The sequence below is a fragment of the Ornithodoros turicata genome, chromosome 7, assembly GCF_037126465.1.
Source record: "Ornithodoros turicata isolate Travis chromosome 7, ASM3712646v1, whole genome shotgun sequence".
Taxonomy (NCBI): domain Eukaryota; kingdom Metazoa; phylum Arthropoda; class Arachnida; order Ixodida; family Argasidae; genus Ornithodoros; species Ornithodoros turicata.
This window is the reverse complement of record NC_088207.1, coordinates 37,540,768-37,555,015: the sequence shown is the minus strand read 5'-3', so window position 1 is coordinate 37,555,015 and position 14,248 is coordinate 37,540,768. Positions and strand designations below refer to the sequence as shown.

At 46.4% G+C, this 14,248-nt stretch overlaps 2 protein-coding genes across 10 annotated transcripts in view; both read left to right on the top strand.

Annotated features, from left to right (window-relative positions):
* LOC135400983 (transcription factor GATA-4-like) overlaps positions 1–2,740 on the top strand; it is a 29,523-nt gene extending 26,783 nt beyond the window's left edge. For all 5 annotated transcript variants that reach the window (XM_064633059.1, XM_064633055.1, XM_064633058.1 and 2 more), the window contains exon 6: positions 975–2,740. In XM_064633059.1, coding sequence (XP_064489129.1) covers positions 975–1,303 — 329 coding nt within the window. In that variant the 3' untranslated portion in view covers positions 1,304–2,740. The remainder of the gene's footprint in view (positions 1–974) is intronic.
* A 2,117-nt stretch (positions 2,741–4,857) lies between these two features.
* Positions 4,858–14,248, top strand: part of LOC135400981 (cytochrome b5 reductase 4-like) — a 77,206-nt gene continuing 67,815 nt past the window's right edge. For all 5 annotated transcript variants that reach the window (XM_064633052.1, XM_064633049.1, XM_064633047.1 and 2 more), the window contains exon 1: positions 4,858–4,966. The gene's annotated coding sequence lies outside the window, so the exon portion shown is untranslated. The remainder of the gene's footprint in view (positions 4,967–14,248) is intronic.

The window sequence follows — 14,248 nt, the reverse complement described above, 5'->3', positions numbered from 1 at the left end:
TACGTCTCATCAGAATATGTTCAAATGCTCTCTTGAGCACCAGAGATACCGTGCTTAGGTTGACGACGACTGTAGCATCATTGCTTCAAGTTAGCCAGACATATACAGAACATAGAGATGAAGAGTTTTTTTCTAAACACGCCGTATTTGAAGAGGGAGAAGAAAAAATAAATAAATAAATAAATAAACGACTGCAGTTGTCTGGGATTTTGTGGTAAATACCTTAAGCCAGCGGCGTCACTAGGGGTGTGCTGTCCGCACCGGGTGACGCGACGGAAGGGGGTGATGCGCTGTATACCAGTACCACCACCGCCTCTCTTTTTCTGGGCGGAGATGACGTCGCAGTCATGTATCTCCTGGTATGGAAAGGGATACATTATTGCGAAGGGGGGGGGGGGGCGACAGAAAGAGCTCCCACACCTGGTGACGCATACCCTAGTGACGCCGCTGCGCAGAGCCAACACTACTTAGATACAGGATGCCTGCGCGCTCGTCGACGTGACGTAACGATTAAGAGTACAGAAAGTACAAAGCGTCGTAATGTGGAAATCAGTGTCCTAAACGGACCGTGTTTTCAACGGCCGTAGCCAATCACAAACGTGCTTTCAGCGGTCGTGGCCGTGGAGAAGAACCACCGTCGTCTGCGAGTTTCGACTGAACGTCCCCGCCTACTAAATGGGAAAACTAGGAAATAAGCGCAAGGCTGTCTCAATCTTTCTGAAAACTGATTTTCTGGAACGCGTCTTGCACATTTTGTCTAAATATTTAGGGCCGCAGGTTCCAGGTGAGTTGCGTCATTTGCGGGTTCTTGAATTCGCAGATGGGTGAATCGCAGTAGCAGACGAATTCTGACTGTTACGTCCACGTATCGAAAGAGGGAGAGGCCTTCTGAGTTTAGGTGGCGTTGGCAGAACACCCAATTACTTCCGCCCAACACTTTCATCAATGGCACTTTTTCAACCTCTTTGCTGCAGCCGACGTCAACGGACTCCTGAACAAGACCTCTCTGCCGCACATCAGCCTCGGTTTGCCGTTCGGCTTCAGCCAGACCCAGATCTCCTCTTCGACACAGTCGCCAGTGAGCCACGTCACCAGCAACGGCTCCCGTATTCCTTCCGTGGTGACGCTGTCTCCAGTCGTAGCCTACGGCAACTCTTGCGCTGCATCCGGGACCGGGGTTAGGCAGAGTAGCACCTACTCGTTGCCCGCTATTCATGCTGCACCAGGAATGTCTGCACTAGAATCGGTGACTCCCGATCACTCGCCAGAACGCGCCACCAACCTCATGACGCTCTCTTCTTGAGCTGCACGTTCATTGACACGGGGTCATTTTCAATCCAAATGTGCCTTTTGTATATACTTGCCGAATACTCGTGCTTCTCGTACAGGTCCGCCGTGGGGTGAAAAGAAAAGCGCTGTTCGGGCTTTCAGTTGTTGGTTGCGGCGTCTTAATGGTGTAACATTCATTGCCGTACGATGTGGTGTCTATAAACTCCCTGTACTTTCTAGGGTATTCTTTGTTCGCGATAAAGTCTACTGGTCGTCGTCTGCAAAGCACAGGCCAATAATATAAGGTTTCGCTGTGAATTTTAAGTCGATAAACAGTCTTATTTTCGCTCTGTTCGCACCGTTGACTGATCGAGCGAATCTGTAAGTGAGAATTCGGATTTCGCTTCTGGAGCAGATTTCGTGTGTTGAGGTGTATGACTTCGTGCCTTACTTTCAGCGTATAAGATGACAGTGCATATAAAAAAGGAAGAAACGAAGTGGAAACGCACAGTGTTGCCACAGTCGGTGTTTCCTGTTTCTGGTGCGGACAGCAAAATTTTATTAGTTCGTTATTGTGCTCGCGTACTTCACTGCAGAATATCAAAACCCACCCTATATCACATCGCTTACATATTGCGAGAAAAATTTAACTTACATTTTCATCGAAAAAGAAAAGTACAGCGCATCGAATTAGTCTGAACGGCCCAGAATAAGTGGCACGACAATTGGCCATTGGGTATCGTACTATCTTTTCGTTTCGTTCTCTCAAATATGCTGTTGCAACGATCCTCAACTGGTCACGTGGAGGTGGGGGCTACCAATAGGTGAACTTTTCACTCCATTCCTTACGCACCCTGGCGAGCCTTCTACGATCATGAGACATAAAAAAAAAAGAAAGAAAAAGGAAAATAACGCTGCATGGTGGGTCACGTGTCGGCTGGTTTTAACATCTCTGTAGTTACCAATCCGTGCCATGGTATTCAATCGGAATTAAATGCACTTTGTCGATCTCTTGCGTTGAACGGCAATATTTCTTTAATTTAGTACATCAGTGCCTTTCCCAATGTGCTTCACTTATAGTCCTAAGGAAGACGGGCGAATGTTTAAATAGGAAGCAATGCAAATGTTGTACATACGTCTATTTTGGAAAAGCGATCCCTTACGGTGAGTGACACAAAGTACAAAGCGTCGTAATGTGGAAATCAGTGTCCTAAACATGTACTTTAAATTCTACTGCGTGATGCGTGTAATTCGTGCGTCGTCTCAATATATATGATGTATGAATTTGGCTGTTTGTTAGTCTTTAGGTTTGCAAGCTATAGACAAGCTTTCTTTCTTTTTCCTGTCCACATGGATGCGTTTCGTCTTCATGTTGTTGTGACACACGAAATTGTGCTCACGTGAATTTGCTCTGTTGTGTAACATGGAGCTGTCCTTGTAATTGGAGTATTAAAGCTCAAACACTGTTTCACCTTTTGTTTCTCTTCACTTACGTCTGGCAACGGTGCGGTGGTGGTTTCATCCAGTGGCGGATCCAGACCTCCAAGGTATAGGGGAGCTCTATGCGAAAACCCGCCCCGCTCCCCCTCGCTGGTCATGGATGCGCCCACCTGTGCATTCAGCGAGGTGAGAACCGTCCTCGGTGGTTCAGTCGGTAGCCTGTTCGAACCCGGCCGAGGACGCCAGCAACTTGGTGGCAGGGTAACAGTTGCTTAGGCACGCCGCCTACCTGAGCTTTCATCGCACGTTAAAAAAAACCTCAGGTGGGCAAAAGCAATCCACAGACCGACCGCTGTGGCGTCGCTCATGATCTCAGTTGTCTCGCGACGTAAACCCCCAATTATTAACATTGAGGTGAGAGATGAAAATGTCGAATATTTGAACGTTCAATAACGCGGTTACATATATGGAGTGCGATGACCGGTGCGGTCGCGTCACGAGAGTAGTTAGTTCTAAAAGAATTCCAATGGTTCATAATTCCAACTATTGAAGAATGGTACTTAGATGGACGGCAGGGACTTCCGCGATCGTCACACTGGACCCCATCCCCAATATACAGGGTGCCCCAGGAAACGTGTAATTAAATTATAATAAACTACGCCACCTAGAATCACGCGGTCACCGGCATTTGTTCTTACTAGTTTTTTGCCACTTCCTGATATGAATGTAATCTAACTTAAGTGTTATGTCAGTTTTTAAGAACTGAACTTCGAAATTTTCCAAGTAAAGGTCGCTTTTGTACTCCAGCTATCTGAAGCGGGCTGTTCCATAGGGGAAAAAAAAAAATAGCGGAACGTCATGCGTTTCGGAGCGCTCACAGCAAAGCGCTTGAACACTTTTTGCGCGCCCTCGCTCTCAGTCCGACGAAAGGAGGTTGATAAACGCAGCCCACACAGGGATAGTAGAAAAAGTGCGATAAATGAATGTTTTTATTTTCCTGCTTCGGTTCCAGATAAGACAGGCATGGGTCATCGCATCCAGCTTCTGCCGGGACCCTGCCTTTCCTCTCCCCATTTCAAGAACTGTCAAATTTTTACTATACCTGTGTGGGCTGGGTGTAGCAACCTCCTTTCGTCGGACTGAGAGCGAGGGCTCGTAAAAAGTGGTCAAGCGCTTTGTTATGAGCGCTCCGAAATGCATGACGTCGGGCTATTTTTTCCGGTGGGTTAGCTCGCTTCAGATTGGTGGAGTAAGAGAGCGACCTTTAGTTGGCAAATTTCTTGATCCCCCGTCAAATTTCTTGATCCCCCGTCTTGATCCCCTGTGGCTGAGCCACTGTTTTCATCACTGCTCACTACGAAACCTCAAACCTATGGTCGCAGTTCCGACATTCATCTTCAATGTCAATGCAATACTGCGTTAGGAAACTAATGTCCACCAAATATCTGCGAGCGAAGCGCGAGTCTGCGAGTGTATCGAGTTTAATCATTGGAACACATTTTCCGCAATGACGGAACGCCGTTCCTATATACTCCACGTTTAACATCAACAGCGCCACGTACGGGTTACTTTTTGTTTTCATTGGTTGATTTCATTAGCGGTTTTACTAGGTTAGGTGGCTTATTAATGAGCCTAGCAGTAGTGTGAAGCATTCCACAAAACCATTTGTTTATGTGTCGCATTCACCACTACTATTAATGATGAATAGTGCCAGTGGAGCCGTCACATGTGTCGGCACACGAGCTCAATTGGATTTATCTACGCTTTCCATTTGCATGTAGTCTTTGCATTCTTCAATTACACGCAAACACAAATTGATACGAAAGCCCACTATTAGGCACGCTGGTCCTCATAATCGCGTTGTCAAAGGAGTGACAGTCTTGTCAATCATCTGAGTCTTGAAATGGTTTGTTTACAAGTTGAACTATGTATTTAGTTTTCAATACCAGCACAGCGCGCTTCCCCTTGTTCGGGAAGCGCGTGGCGATGAACCTCCCCACTCTCCAAAGCCAAATAAAGTTGTTGTTGTTCCCCTTGTTGTATTATGAAACCGAAACTAACTCTCTTGCCGTGAATCGACGGAATATGTAAGCCCATCTGGCAACAGTGTGGGCGTAGAGTGCCCCTATCCTCATAGATGGCGCGGGAACTGCGCGTTATGGCGGCCTCCATGCTATCGTTTTCCTGATGTAATGTTCCTGTCGCGAATCCACTAAAATTTATTCTGAACTCTTCGGATAACCTTGCAGCTTCTCAGGTATGAGCCATCGCGTGTATAGGCTGTCTTCTTTGCATTCATGTGTTGTTGCATATGTGCATATGTGTTGTTGCATATGTGCATATGTGTTGTTGCATGCATGTAGTTGTATGCATGGTGCCTATCATCTACCGCAGCTTGATAATTTGAAATAACTGTAAATTGTATGGTCAAAAGCACCTAAAACCGCAGGAAAATGAGAGCAGCAGTTATGCTAAGTATGTAGCATTCATGCATAGAACTGAAAAAGAAAAACCACTGTTAGTATTGCATGTGGTGGACAGGTTCAATACCCGTGCACCAGTTGATGCTCAGTTGATGCTGACGAAGTTAAGATGTCTGGCAGTAACTTTAGAATCCATGGAGTACATGATTCGGTGATTGTGTTGTGTGAAGTGGAGGCAGAGGTTTATGCAGGAACCCGAGCACAGTGGTGTGTGCGTGTGTGTGTGTGTGTGGGGTGTCATTATTGCAGTTACGTCGTAACAGCTTAACGTATCATTACCGACATGTGTCTAAAGCTTAAATGGCAAGCCCCCCCCCCCCTTTTTTTTTTGTTTCTAGGTGGTGCACAGGTAAAAAAGTTGGGGGCTGTCGCGAGACATTTGTGGGGGTCTTGGGGGTTGAGGATAAATCAATGGGCGGAAGCAACTTTTAATAATAATTGGGTGTTTACGTCGCGAGACAACTGAGATCGGAAGCAACTTACTGCCAAGCACTTACGCGGAGCAAAGAAATTATATTAGGTAGAAACAATGAATGAGTATTAGTTGCCTCAGTTGCGCACTTTTTCCGCAACAGAAACAGCGTTGAAACAATTTTTAGTTAGTAATACTTTCGTTTTCCCTCTGTCCCTCACTCCTTCCTGCTGTCCTCGCTCCATCTGTCACCGTCTGTACGCCGCTCATAGCTACAGTGGCTTCGCGGCGCTAACACGGAATTTAAAAAAAAAAAAATAATACTTTCGTTTAATAATTTACTTAGTAATATATAATTCATTTTACTGGTGGCGTACGCAAGGAAGTAGGGTGTTCACACCGTGCGCGCACTGCATGCCAATTCACGTTCTACGCAATACGTAGTGTACACCTGCTATTTCCTTGCGTACGCAGTACTTACCGCTTGCGCGTAACACTGAGGACCACTAGCGGTGGTCACCCCCGGACTTTCGTTTACGCTGAAAAAAAAAAAAAAAAGCGCGTACTTTATCATGTCTGACACGCCGCTGTTCGTAAAATACCTTCTCCATCTTGCTTGCACTGTCGGTCTGAAAATCCGCCACCATAACGTGTGCACATTATTCATCACCTCCTAACGCTGTTCAGAAACGTCGTCCCCTTTCCCGAGAGCCCCCTTCTTGCACCGCTTTTGTTTGCCTGCCCATATGTCCTAAGGTGATCGATCCGGCGGTACACGGTAATGTTGCAGCAAATTGTAGGAGCCATTCTCTTTTTGAATGCAAGTAACGGACATCCTTGAAAGGCACTTACTGACAGCATGGGTTGTATAAACCATGGCTGGTACCGTGGAACTATACTGAAGAGACACGCGGAATGCAATATCGGCTCGAAATTTTGTGTACTTTTATACATCACTCTGTATTACACTGAGGAGGCATTTGTAACACCGAGCGAAGCACAACCGGAAGAAGGAACCGAACCGAGGTAGAACACCGTCGAAGCGTTTCCTCTATTTCTTCTTTTTCCGTGACTTCCCCAAGTAGAGGGAGAGAACAGAGAAGGGGGAGAGAGAAAGAAATGGCGAAACTACAGGGTGTGCGCAGATAAACCTAGCTGGCATTTGCACACGTAGCTCGTTGTCTACTTACCTGAGGAACTTCCGATGGCGCACGATGGCGTATTTATGTGTGCGAAAGCTAAAAAAAAAGTCCTGAAAGCCATACTCTGCGTAAAAAAATAAACAGCACGCGAAAACGTCGGCTTCCATGCATTAGAATAGGGCAACATGGCGGTCGCAGGTGAGTTGTGTGCAGGTACCGCTAGGGGCATTACCAATGAGCATCAATGTGGGACATCGTTTCGGTTTGTGCACCGATAGCTCCCCTAGCGGCACCTGAATAAAACTCTCCTGAGGACGCCATGTTGCCCTATTCGAATACGTGGAAGCCGACGTTTTCGCGCTCTGTTTATTTTATTTTATTTTTTTTACACTGAGTATGGCTTTCAAGTATTTTTTGATTATTCAACAAGGTCAGGTGTCTACTGTTACGAAATTACGCACATCCACGCAGAATAGGATTGACAGTATCCGCATCCGCATGTAATGTCCGCGCGGATATTGAATATGTCCCAACATCCGCGCGCATTGCATCTGTAGGTGAAAACCTGCGTGTCGAAAATGTGATGTTACAAACATTTTCACTTTTCAGTATACAAACTCTCTCAGGAGCGTTACGTCGTTCACCAGTGACGTAGCAGGGGAGTGGAGGTTCTATCCGCGAACCAGGATGTCGTGCGTATCCTCATATATTGCCGCACCCCTATAGGCATAAGCGCGCACCTATAGGTCATAAGTAGGGTTCCGCGTTTTCGGTATTAATCGAAAAACACCGCAAAACATACGCCGGGTAAATTTTCCCCGATTCGGTTTTAATCGAAGAACACCGAATACAGAGGGACATTCCAGGAACGATGACAGAAATAAATTGCTACACATGCCCAGCAAGTTGTTGATGCAGATCAGGAAACCACTCAGATTTACGATGGTTGTAAAAAAAAATGTCCGTTAATTTTTCGTTAGCCGTAAAACGCCACCGCAGCGAACAACGCCATGTTAAATGAGCGTCGTGCGGAAATTACATCGTAATTTCTACTCGCCGATGACTGTCGGGTAAATCATGTACACGCCAGGAAAAAAACATAGAAAACTCCGATTTCGTGAAAATCAATACACAGCCCAGCACACACACAGCAATACACAGCATACGCCGAATCCGCCCAAAAATGTCCGCCCTTGAAATCTTATGAGAGCGCAGCAATTTCTGTATTTTCACGCTTTATCCGCAATGAATTGGCCAAAGTGGCAACCTTTTACGTAAAAAATTTTAGCGCGCCACACGTCCTTCAACGTATAGTCTATAGCTCCCGAACACTGTTTCCATCGATCTTATATTCATAACAAAGCCTCGTAGTTTTTATTTTGGATATATAGGTGTCGTCCCGACACTGACACGACACGGCATCCGATTCGGGAGGCTTCGTTACATTCTTTTCCTTCCTGACGAAAATATTTCCGGCACGCGTCGCTTTTTCCTCTTACTGCGGTGACGCCCTTCCAATGTCGCACGGACGGCGAAGAGTTTGAACCGATGGGCTGAGGAGACCGGGGACATCGCCGCCCACAGAGTATCGAATTCTCCCGACTCTATATCTCTCGCCCCTTTTCTTATTTTTGTCTGAAAACGACGCAGTCGTGTATTTTACTTTTGTGCCTCTATTCAAGAGCTGGAGATAAAGGGATGCTGTATTTGATCGTTGTTAATGTTTGGATGTTTCTCGTGTATTTTACGCGTAGCTTTCGGGATACAAAGTTTCCAAGTTGAAAAGCGGAAAATTCGGAGTAAGTAAATCAGAGTCTGAGAACGCGAACCGCCGACATTTGCGGAATAGATAGAGGCTGGTTTTCCACTGGTTGGACGTTCCGAAGTTATTGAACGGGCTTTTGGATTGTTGGCTTTACGGACTGAGGGCATTCTTGGAGAGGCACTCCCGTGTTTGTGGTCGTCTAGGATATAGTTTGAACAACGGTTTTTGAACGGACTGTTTTGAACCCGAAGTGGAATGGGTCTGTTGTGTGACATCTGTGATCTCTCTGTGTCGTCTACGCGTAGTTTGTCGTCGCACTCGAGGAAATGCCATTTTCGCGGGGGTGGGCAGTAATGGTCATTGTTTGTATTATAATGCTAATGAGTGACACTTTGATTCTGGGGCATTATAATAATACCTGACACATCCGCGCATTGTGCGAGTGAGGTAGTTCATTGATACTCACCAAGCGGATTGTCATGAAAGAAAGAGCTGAAATATGCACAATCTGTGCACTGTCTGAAACAGTCACTCTGATATCACGTCTTGTTTTTTTCTGTGTGAATAGTATAGGTACATTGTTTGTGACCAAATTTTCATTGAACACAGGCTTGGGGAAAATTCGCGATAACGTGCTTTGGGGTGACACCCAGCAGGTATGCAATACAATACAATATAGGACTAAGGGCCTCCCGCTAAATATTACATGATCTCAGTAAGTGTTATAATATCTCAAATACTTCAGTTTTGTGTATTATAATGCACATACATTCAGAAAATGATTATAACACACAATACAAAAGCCAAAAAATATTCCAGAAATAGTACTATTATGACAAAGTATTACTACTACTATTAGTGCCCGCTCCTGCATTTTTGTCTAGTCCCTACCAGCTACCTACGTATGAAGTGTTTCGGTTTTTCTGAGCTTCATGACTGGGCTTCCTTACACCCAGGTTCTGAAAGGACCTGCGCGTACCCTTTGTCGCGGCCGGTATTGATTTTCGGCAGCTATGCGTTGTGTAGCCCTCATTACGGCCATAGACGTCCTTCCTCTGTCGCTCTTCCGGCACATTGTTAGAGCTTGCAGCGACACAAGCCCCTCATTTATATTATCTGACCGGAGTCATAGGTCGAACTATGGTGTGTCAGGTTGGCTGGCAGCAGGGACCGCTATAAAGGATGTCTGAGGTAGACACCTAACTACGTCGATTGAGTATGTGTCTGTTGTCGAGCGAAAGCACGGTGTGCGCGGGAGTGATACGTCATGTGGGATATTGCCTGCTGTCTAGAGTTACCTTTGGTGTTAGAAGAGCGTGGAAGGGCACGTCGAACATATATTTTTATACTGTCTTCGGGAACTGTCACGTAAAATAATTCCTTTGAGAAGCACGCATTTCCTGAGAAAATTAGTTTGCAAGAATGCGCGCAGCCGCGCCGAACTGTCCCAGCTCCTTCTGGCGCGCGCTTCCGGTACAAGAGATCCAACCGGTCACGTGACAGGCGAGTGAAAAGATCCAAAGCGTCAAGAGTTCCAACCCGGTCAAGAGATCCAACGGGTCAAGAGATCCATCGAGTCAGAATATCCAACCGGTCACGTGACGGACGAGTCAAGACATCCAACCAGTCAAAGCGTGATACTGGTCAGGATTCCCGACAGAAAAGAAAGTCTATCCCTTACCATGTTCATTGCAGAACGATTGCGCTGTACGTATTATTAAGTTAGGAAGTAATATGGCCGGTAACAGTGAATACTTTTCGGTGTTTTCTCTCTTCTTACCACACACGCACAAAAAAAAGTAAGCGAGAAAATACTGTAGTTGCGCTGTAGGTTACGGCGGCGAGTCGAGTCCCCCTTTTGCCTTTGCACGTTTATGTCCATTGTCCCTAGCGCCGTAACGCGCTATGCCAGAACGGATGCTTGTTACCAAGAATATTGAGCTCTAGAGTTGGAGCCTCTGTTTGTATGTCTTCTTGTGTCTTCGTACCTGTTTCGACTGCTCCTTGTTCTCCGAAAGAATATTGAGCTCAACTTACAAACAATCGTAGGCCGCAGAGTTTAAAACTTATCCTTGTCGCATTCTTTTCATTGGCCCCCACCCTTGTCAGGTTATTCTATTCTTTTACTGACCGTGCAGGAAAATACTGTCCGACTGTGTCCTACTGTCCGTAGGAAAATACTGTCCGTCCCCACGTTATGCAAGAACTGAAGTTTGTTACCAATAATAATGGGCCCAGCCGTAAAGTGCCGAAACACACACACACACACACACACACACACACACACACACACACACACACACACACACACACACACACACACAGACAGACAGACAGACAGATGGACACACACACACACACACACACACAGACAGACGGACAGACGGACGGACGGACACACACACACACACACAGAGACAGACAGACAGACAGACAGACAGACACAGACAGACGGACACACAGACAGACGGACAGACAGACACACACACACAGAGAGACAGACAGACAGACAGATGTTCGGGCATATCAAGCTATCTTTCGTACCCTGAGAGAGTCCATGATCATACGGTTCCGCCATGTAGAACGTGTGTCCACAACAGCGACTTGGCTCTTCGACTACGAGCCTGCTGTGATACGAGAAGTGTTTGAATAATCAACGTGTTTGAAACAGAAGCCGGCCCACCCAATGTGAGTGTACGTAGCCCACGCTAACTATAGAAATAATCTCTAACACGAAGCGCTGAAAAAAAAAAAAAAAGAAGAAGACAGCTTGAAGGCAGACTTGTGTTACAAACAGGTCGATCTTACAATGCAACCACCTGTTTTTAACACAAATGACATAAGAGAACTGTCGGCTTTTCTTTGACTGCGCTCTGTGTTACAAAGTAAGTAACTACGTCAATAAAAATGAGATGTTGATTTGCCACCTGCATTTGTATTCTACAGGGTGGGCCATTTATATGGATACACCTTAATAAAATGGGAATGGTTGGTGATATTAACTTCCTGTTTGTGGCACATTAGTATATGTGAGGGTGGAAACTTTTCAAGATGGGTGGTACCCCCGCACGTAAAACGGGTTCCTCGTATTTCGATACGGGTAATTTCTGCTTAGCGATGTTAGAGTTAACGACGTAACACAAAGGGGTCAAAAGATTCAAGGCTTGGGCCTTTCAGCTCTTGTTTGTGGCGAACCCTCAGACGAGTCAAGAGATCCTCCGAGTCAAGAGATCCATCGGTGGATCTCTTGACTCGATGGATCTCTTGACCCGTTGGATCTCTTGACGTGGAATCTCTGGCGCGTTGTGACGTCAGATCATCCGAGCCTTTTCATTGGCTGTCGGGAATCGTCTGCAGCGCGGGAGCAAGGCGACTAGTCGGTTGCTCCGTGTCAGAGATGGGGCATAGAATACAACAGCAAAAAATAAAACAAAAATTACGCGCCGCACTATTGGATGGATTAGGCAGCAGAAGGAAGGAGCTTTCGCGGCGACCGAGATTGAAAGGTTCGTCGCGCACCAGAATCGCCCGCTGTAGTCGTAGTCGTATGTATAGTCGTCTTATTACGTGTGGCCACAAACATCTGCCCTCTGGGACATTCCATCACCGCCGCTCCGGACCCGTGTGACCATCTCCTCTATATTTGGGGAGAGGCGGGGGACAGCTGACTTGCTTGGTGATGGGACAGGGAAGGGGAGGGCATTCCACATAGACGAGGTAGGAACTTCCGTGATCTTGTCGGCGTGGGCAGCCAACTCTTGCAGGGGAAGAGCACTTGTAGTGGCGAGAATCATTTGGACGTTGAGTGGCTAACGTCGTAGGAATAATTCCTTGAGGAGCGCAGTATCGAAAGGCATTGCGTGTTCCTCTTCACTCTAAAAAATACGTTTCGCAGCATAGCACGCTCTACTGGGTACAAAATAGGCTCAGCCTCCTGTTTTCAACCAATCAGGCGCGAGAACGTTGTCATTCGGGATGGTTGTTGGCTATAGGAGCGTGCTATGCGGTGAAACTCATTTTTAAGAGTGTAGAAGATTCTGCATATATTGAAGGAGTTGGCCAGGGCGGCGGTCGCCAAGTTCTTCCGCGGCCACACTCTAAGAAAAAAAAGGAGTAAAATGGGGAGTAATTGCAGCTTTTAGTCCCCTTAGACTGCAATTACTCCCGATTTTAGTCCCATAACTCCAACATTTACTCCCCAGGACTGCAAATTGTCCCTGAACTTCGCGAATGGTCTTCCGAATGGAACAGTCTACGTAAATATGTGCTCTTGGTCAGTTTTGATAAGGCCGTATAACTCAGCCAACTTAGCAATTTTCCACCCCCACAGAGTAAGAAACAGTGAGCGCTCCTTTCTTTTTAAATCGTGCCCTATGTATGCCGCGAGATTTTATATCACTAGATATATCACGGTTGACGGTATGATTCAAAGTAATTTCGTGCATGCACACGAATTACGTACCTGGAACTGTTAGAACGGAACGTGAAATGCAGTCTCTATTCTGTGACATTCATTTACTCCCGCGCATTTACTCCCGAAAGGGACTATTTTTTGTGGCAATGCATTTAGTCCCCAAAAGGAGTAAAATCACTCCTCTTTAGAGTGCAGCAGCTGTTGAAGCTGCCTGCGTTCCGAAGCTGCAGGGTGCGCTCCAGCATGGCTGTTTTGAGGGTGTCGTACGGGTTGATTGGCAGGCGGAGGACTATATAGTTAGGACGTCTAGGAGGTGAGCGGCCACTTCTTGAGGCAACACGCTTACCACATGGCGGAATTTCGCCATCTGAGAAGAGATGTTGGCTAGTGCGCGGGCTGGCATTCCATTCGGACCTGACGGCTGGGTTGTGCGCGACCAGAATGCCGGTAATCGAACAGGTGGAGTAGGCGGTGAGGACTGTTCCCTGATTCGCCGCGACGTCCGGGTCGCAAAAAAAAATGCGGCAAAATGAAGAGGCAGCGGACGAGAAACAAAGTACATATTTAATGCGCGGCTGCCAATCCACCTAATGACAATCGCGCTTCATATCTAACCTTACTGTTTGCTTCTCTCCCTTCAAACGAGGACCATCCCATATCCCCCATTGCCACCTCATCTGATGTATCTCCGTGTGCTCCCAATGCCAGTCTTCCAGCTCCTCTATGTCGCGTATCCATGAAGGACAAGATGCCGGGGTTTGGACCGATTGCTGAATTTCCATACGTCATGCCCTTTCCACATCATGCGGGTTGTTGTTGCTGTACGCCCACAAAGCCTTATTTTTTATAATTGTTGAGTCCTGTCTGGTCTTATTAGTGTTTCTTCTTGTTTCTTTAAGTAGTTGCAACCTGCACTGAACCAGACCCCCAAGTATTTATATTTATAGCGATTGTTTTGCTTTGTGTGTGTAAAGAACCTTCCGGGTCGTCATGAAAAAACACGTACCTCGATCTCTCAGTGTCAGCAAAAGGGTATGGGCCATTGGAAATTGTAAGAGGGCAACGTTTTTTTTTTTCCTCACCAGCTGGACTATCGCCTCTTCTCTCTTTCAAAATTACGTGGTCCCTGGCCAAATCCAGTCCACCAACGCTGTTTGACAAAGCACAAAGCAAAGAGCGAAGCTCTTTTGATATTTTTGGACGTCATAGGATTTCGAACCTTATTGTGAAGGGGCTCATTATTTCATTCCTCACATCATCATTAGCAATGAGGTAGAGTATCGCCCCTGGCGATGAAACCCATTCATCCCATTCAACCCAAAC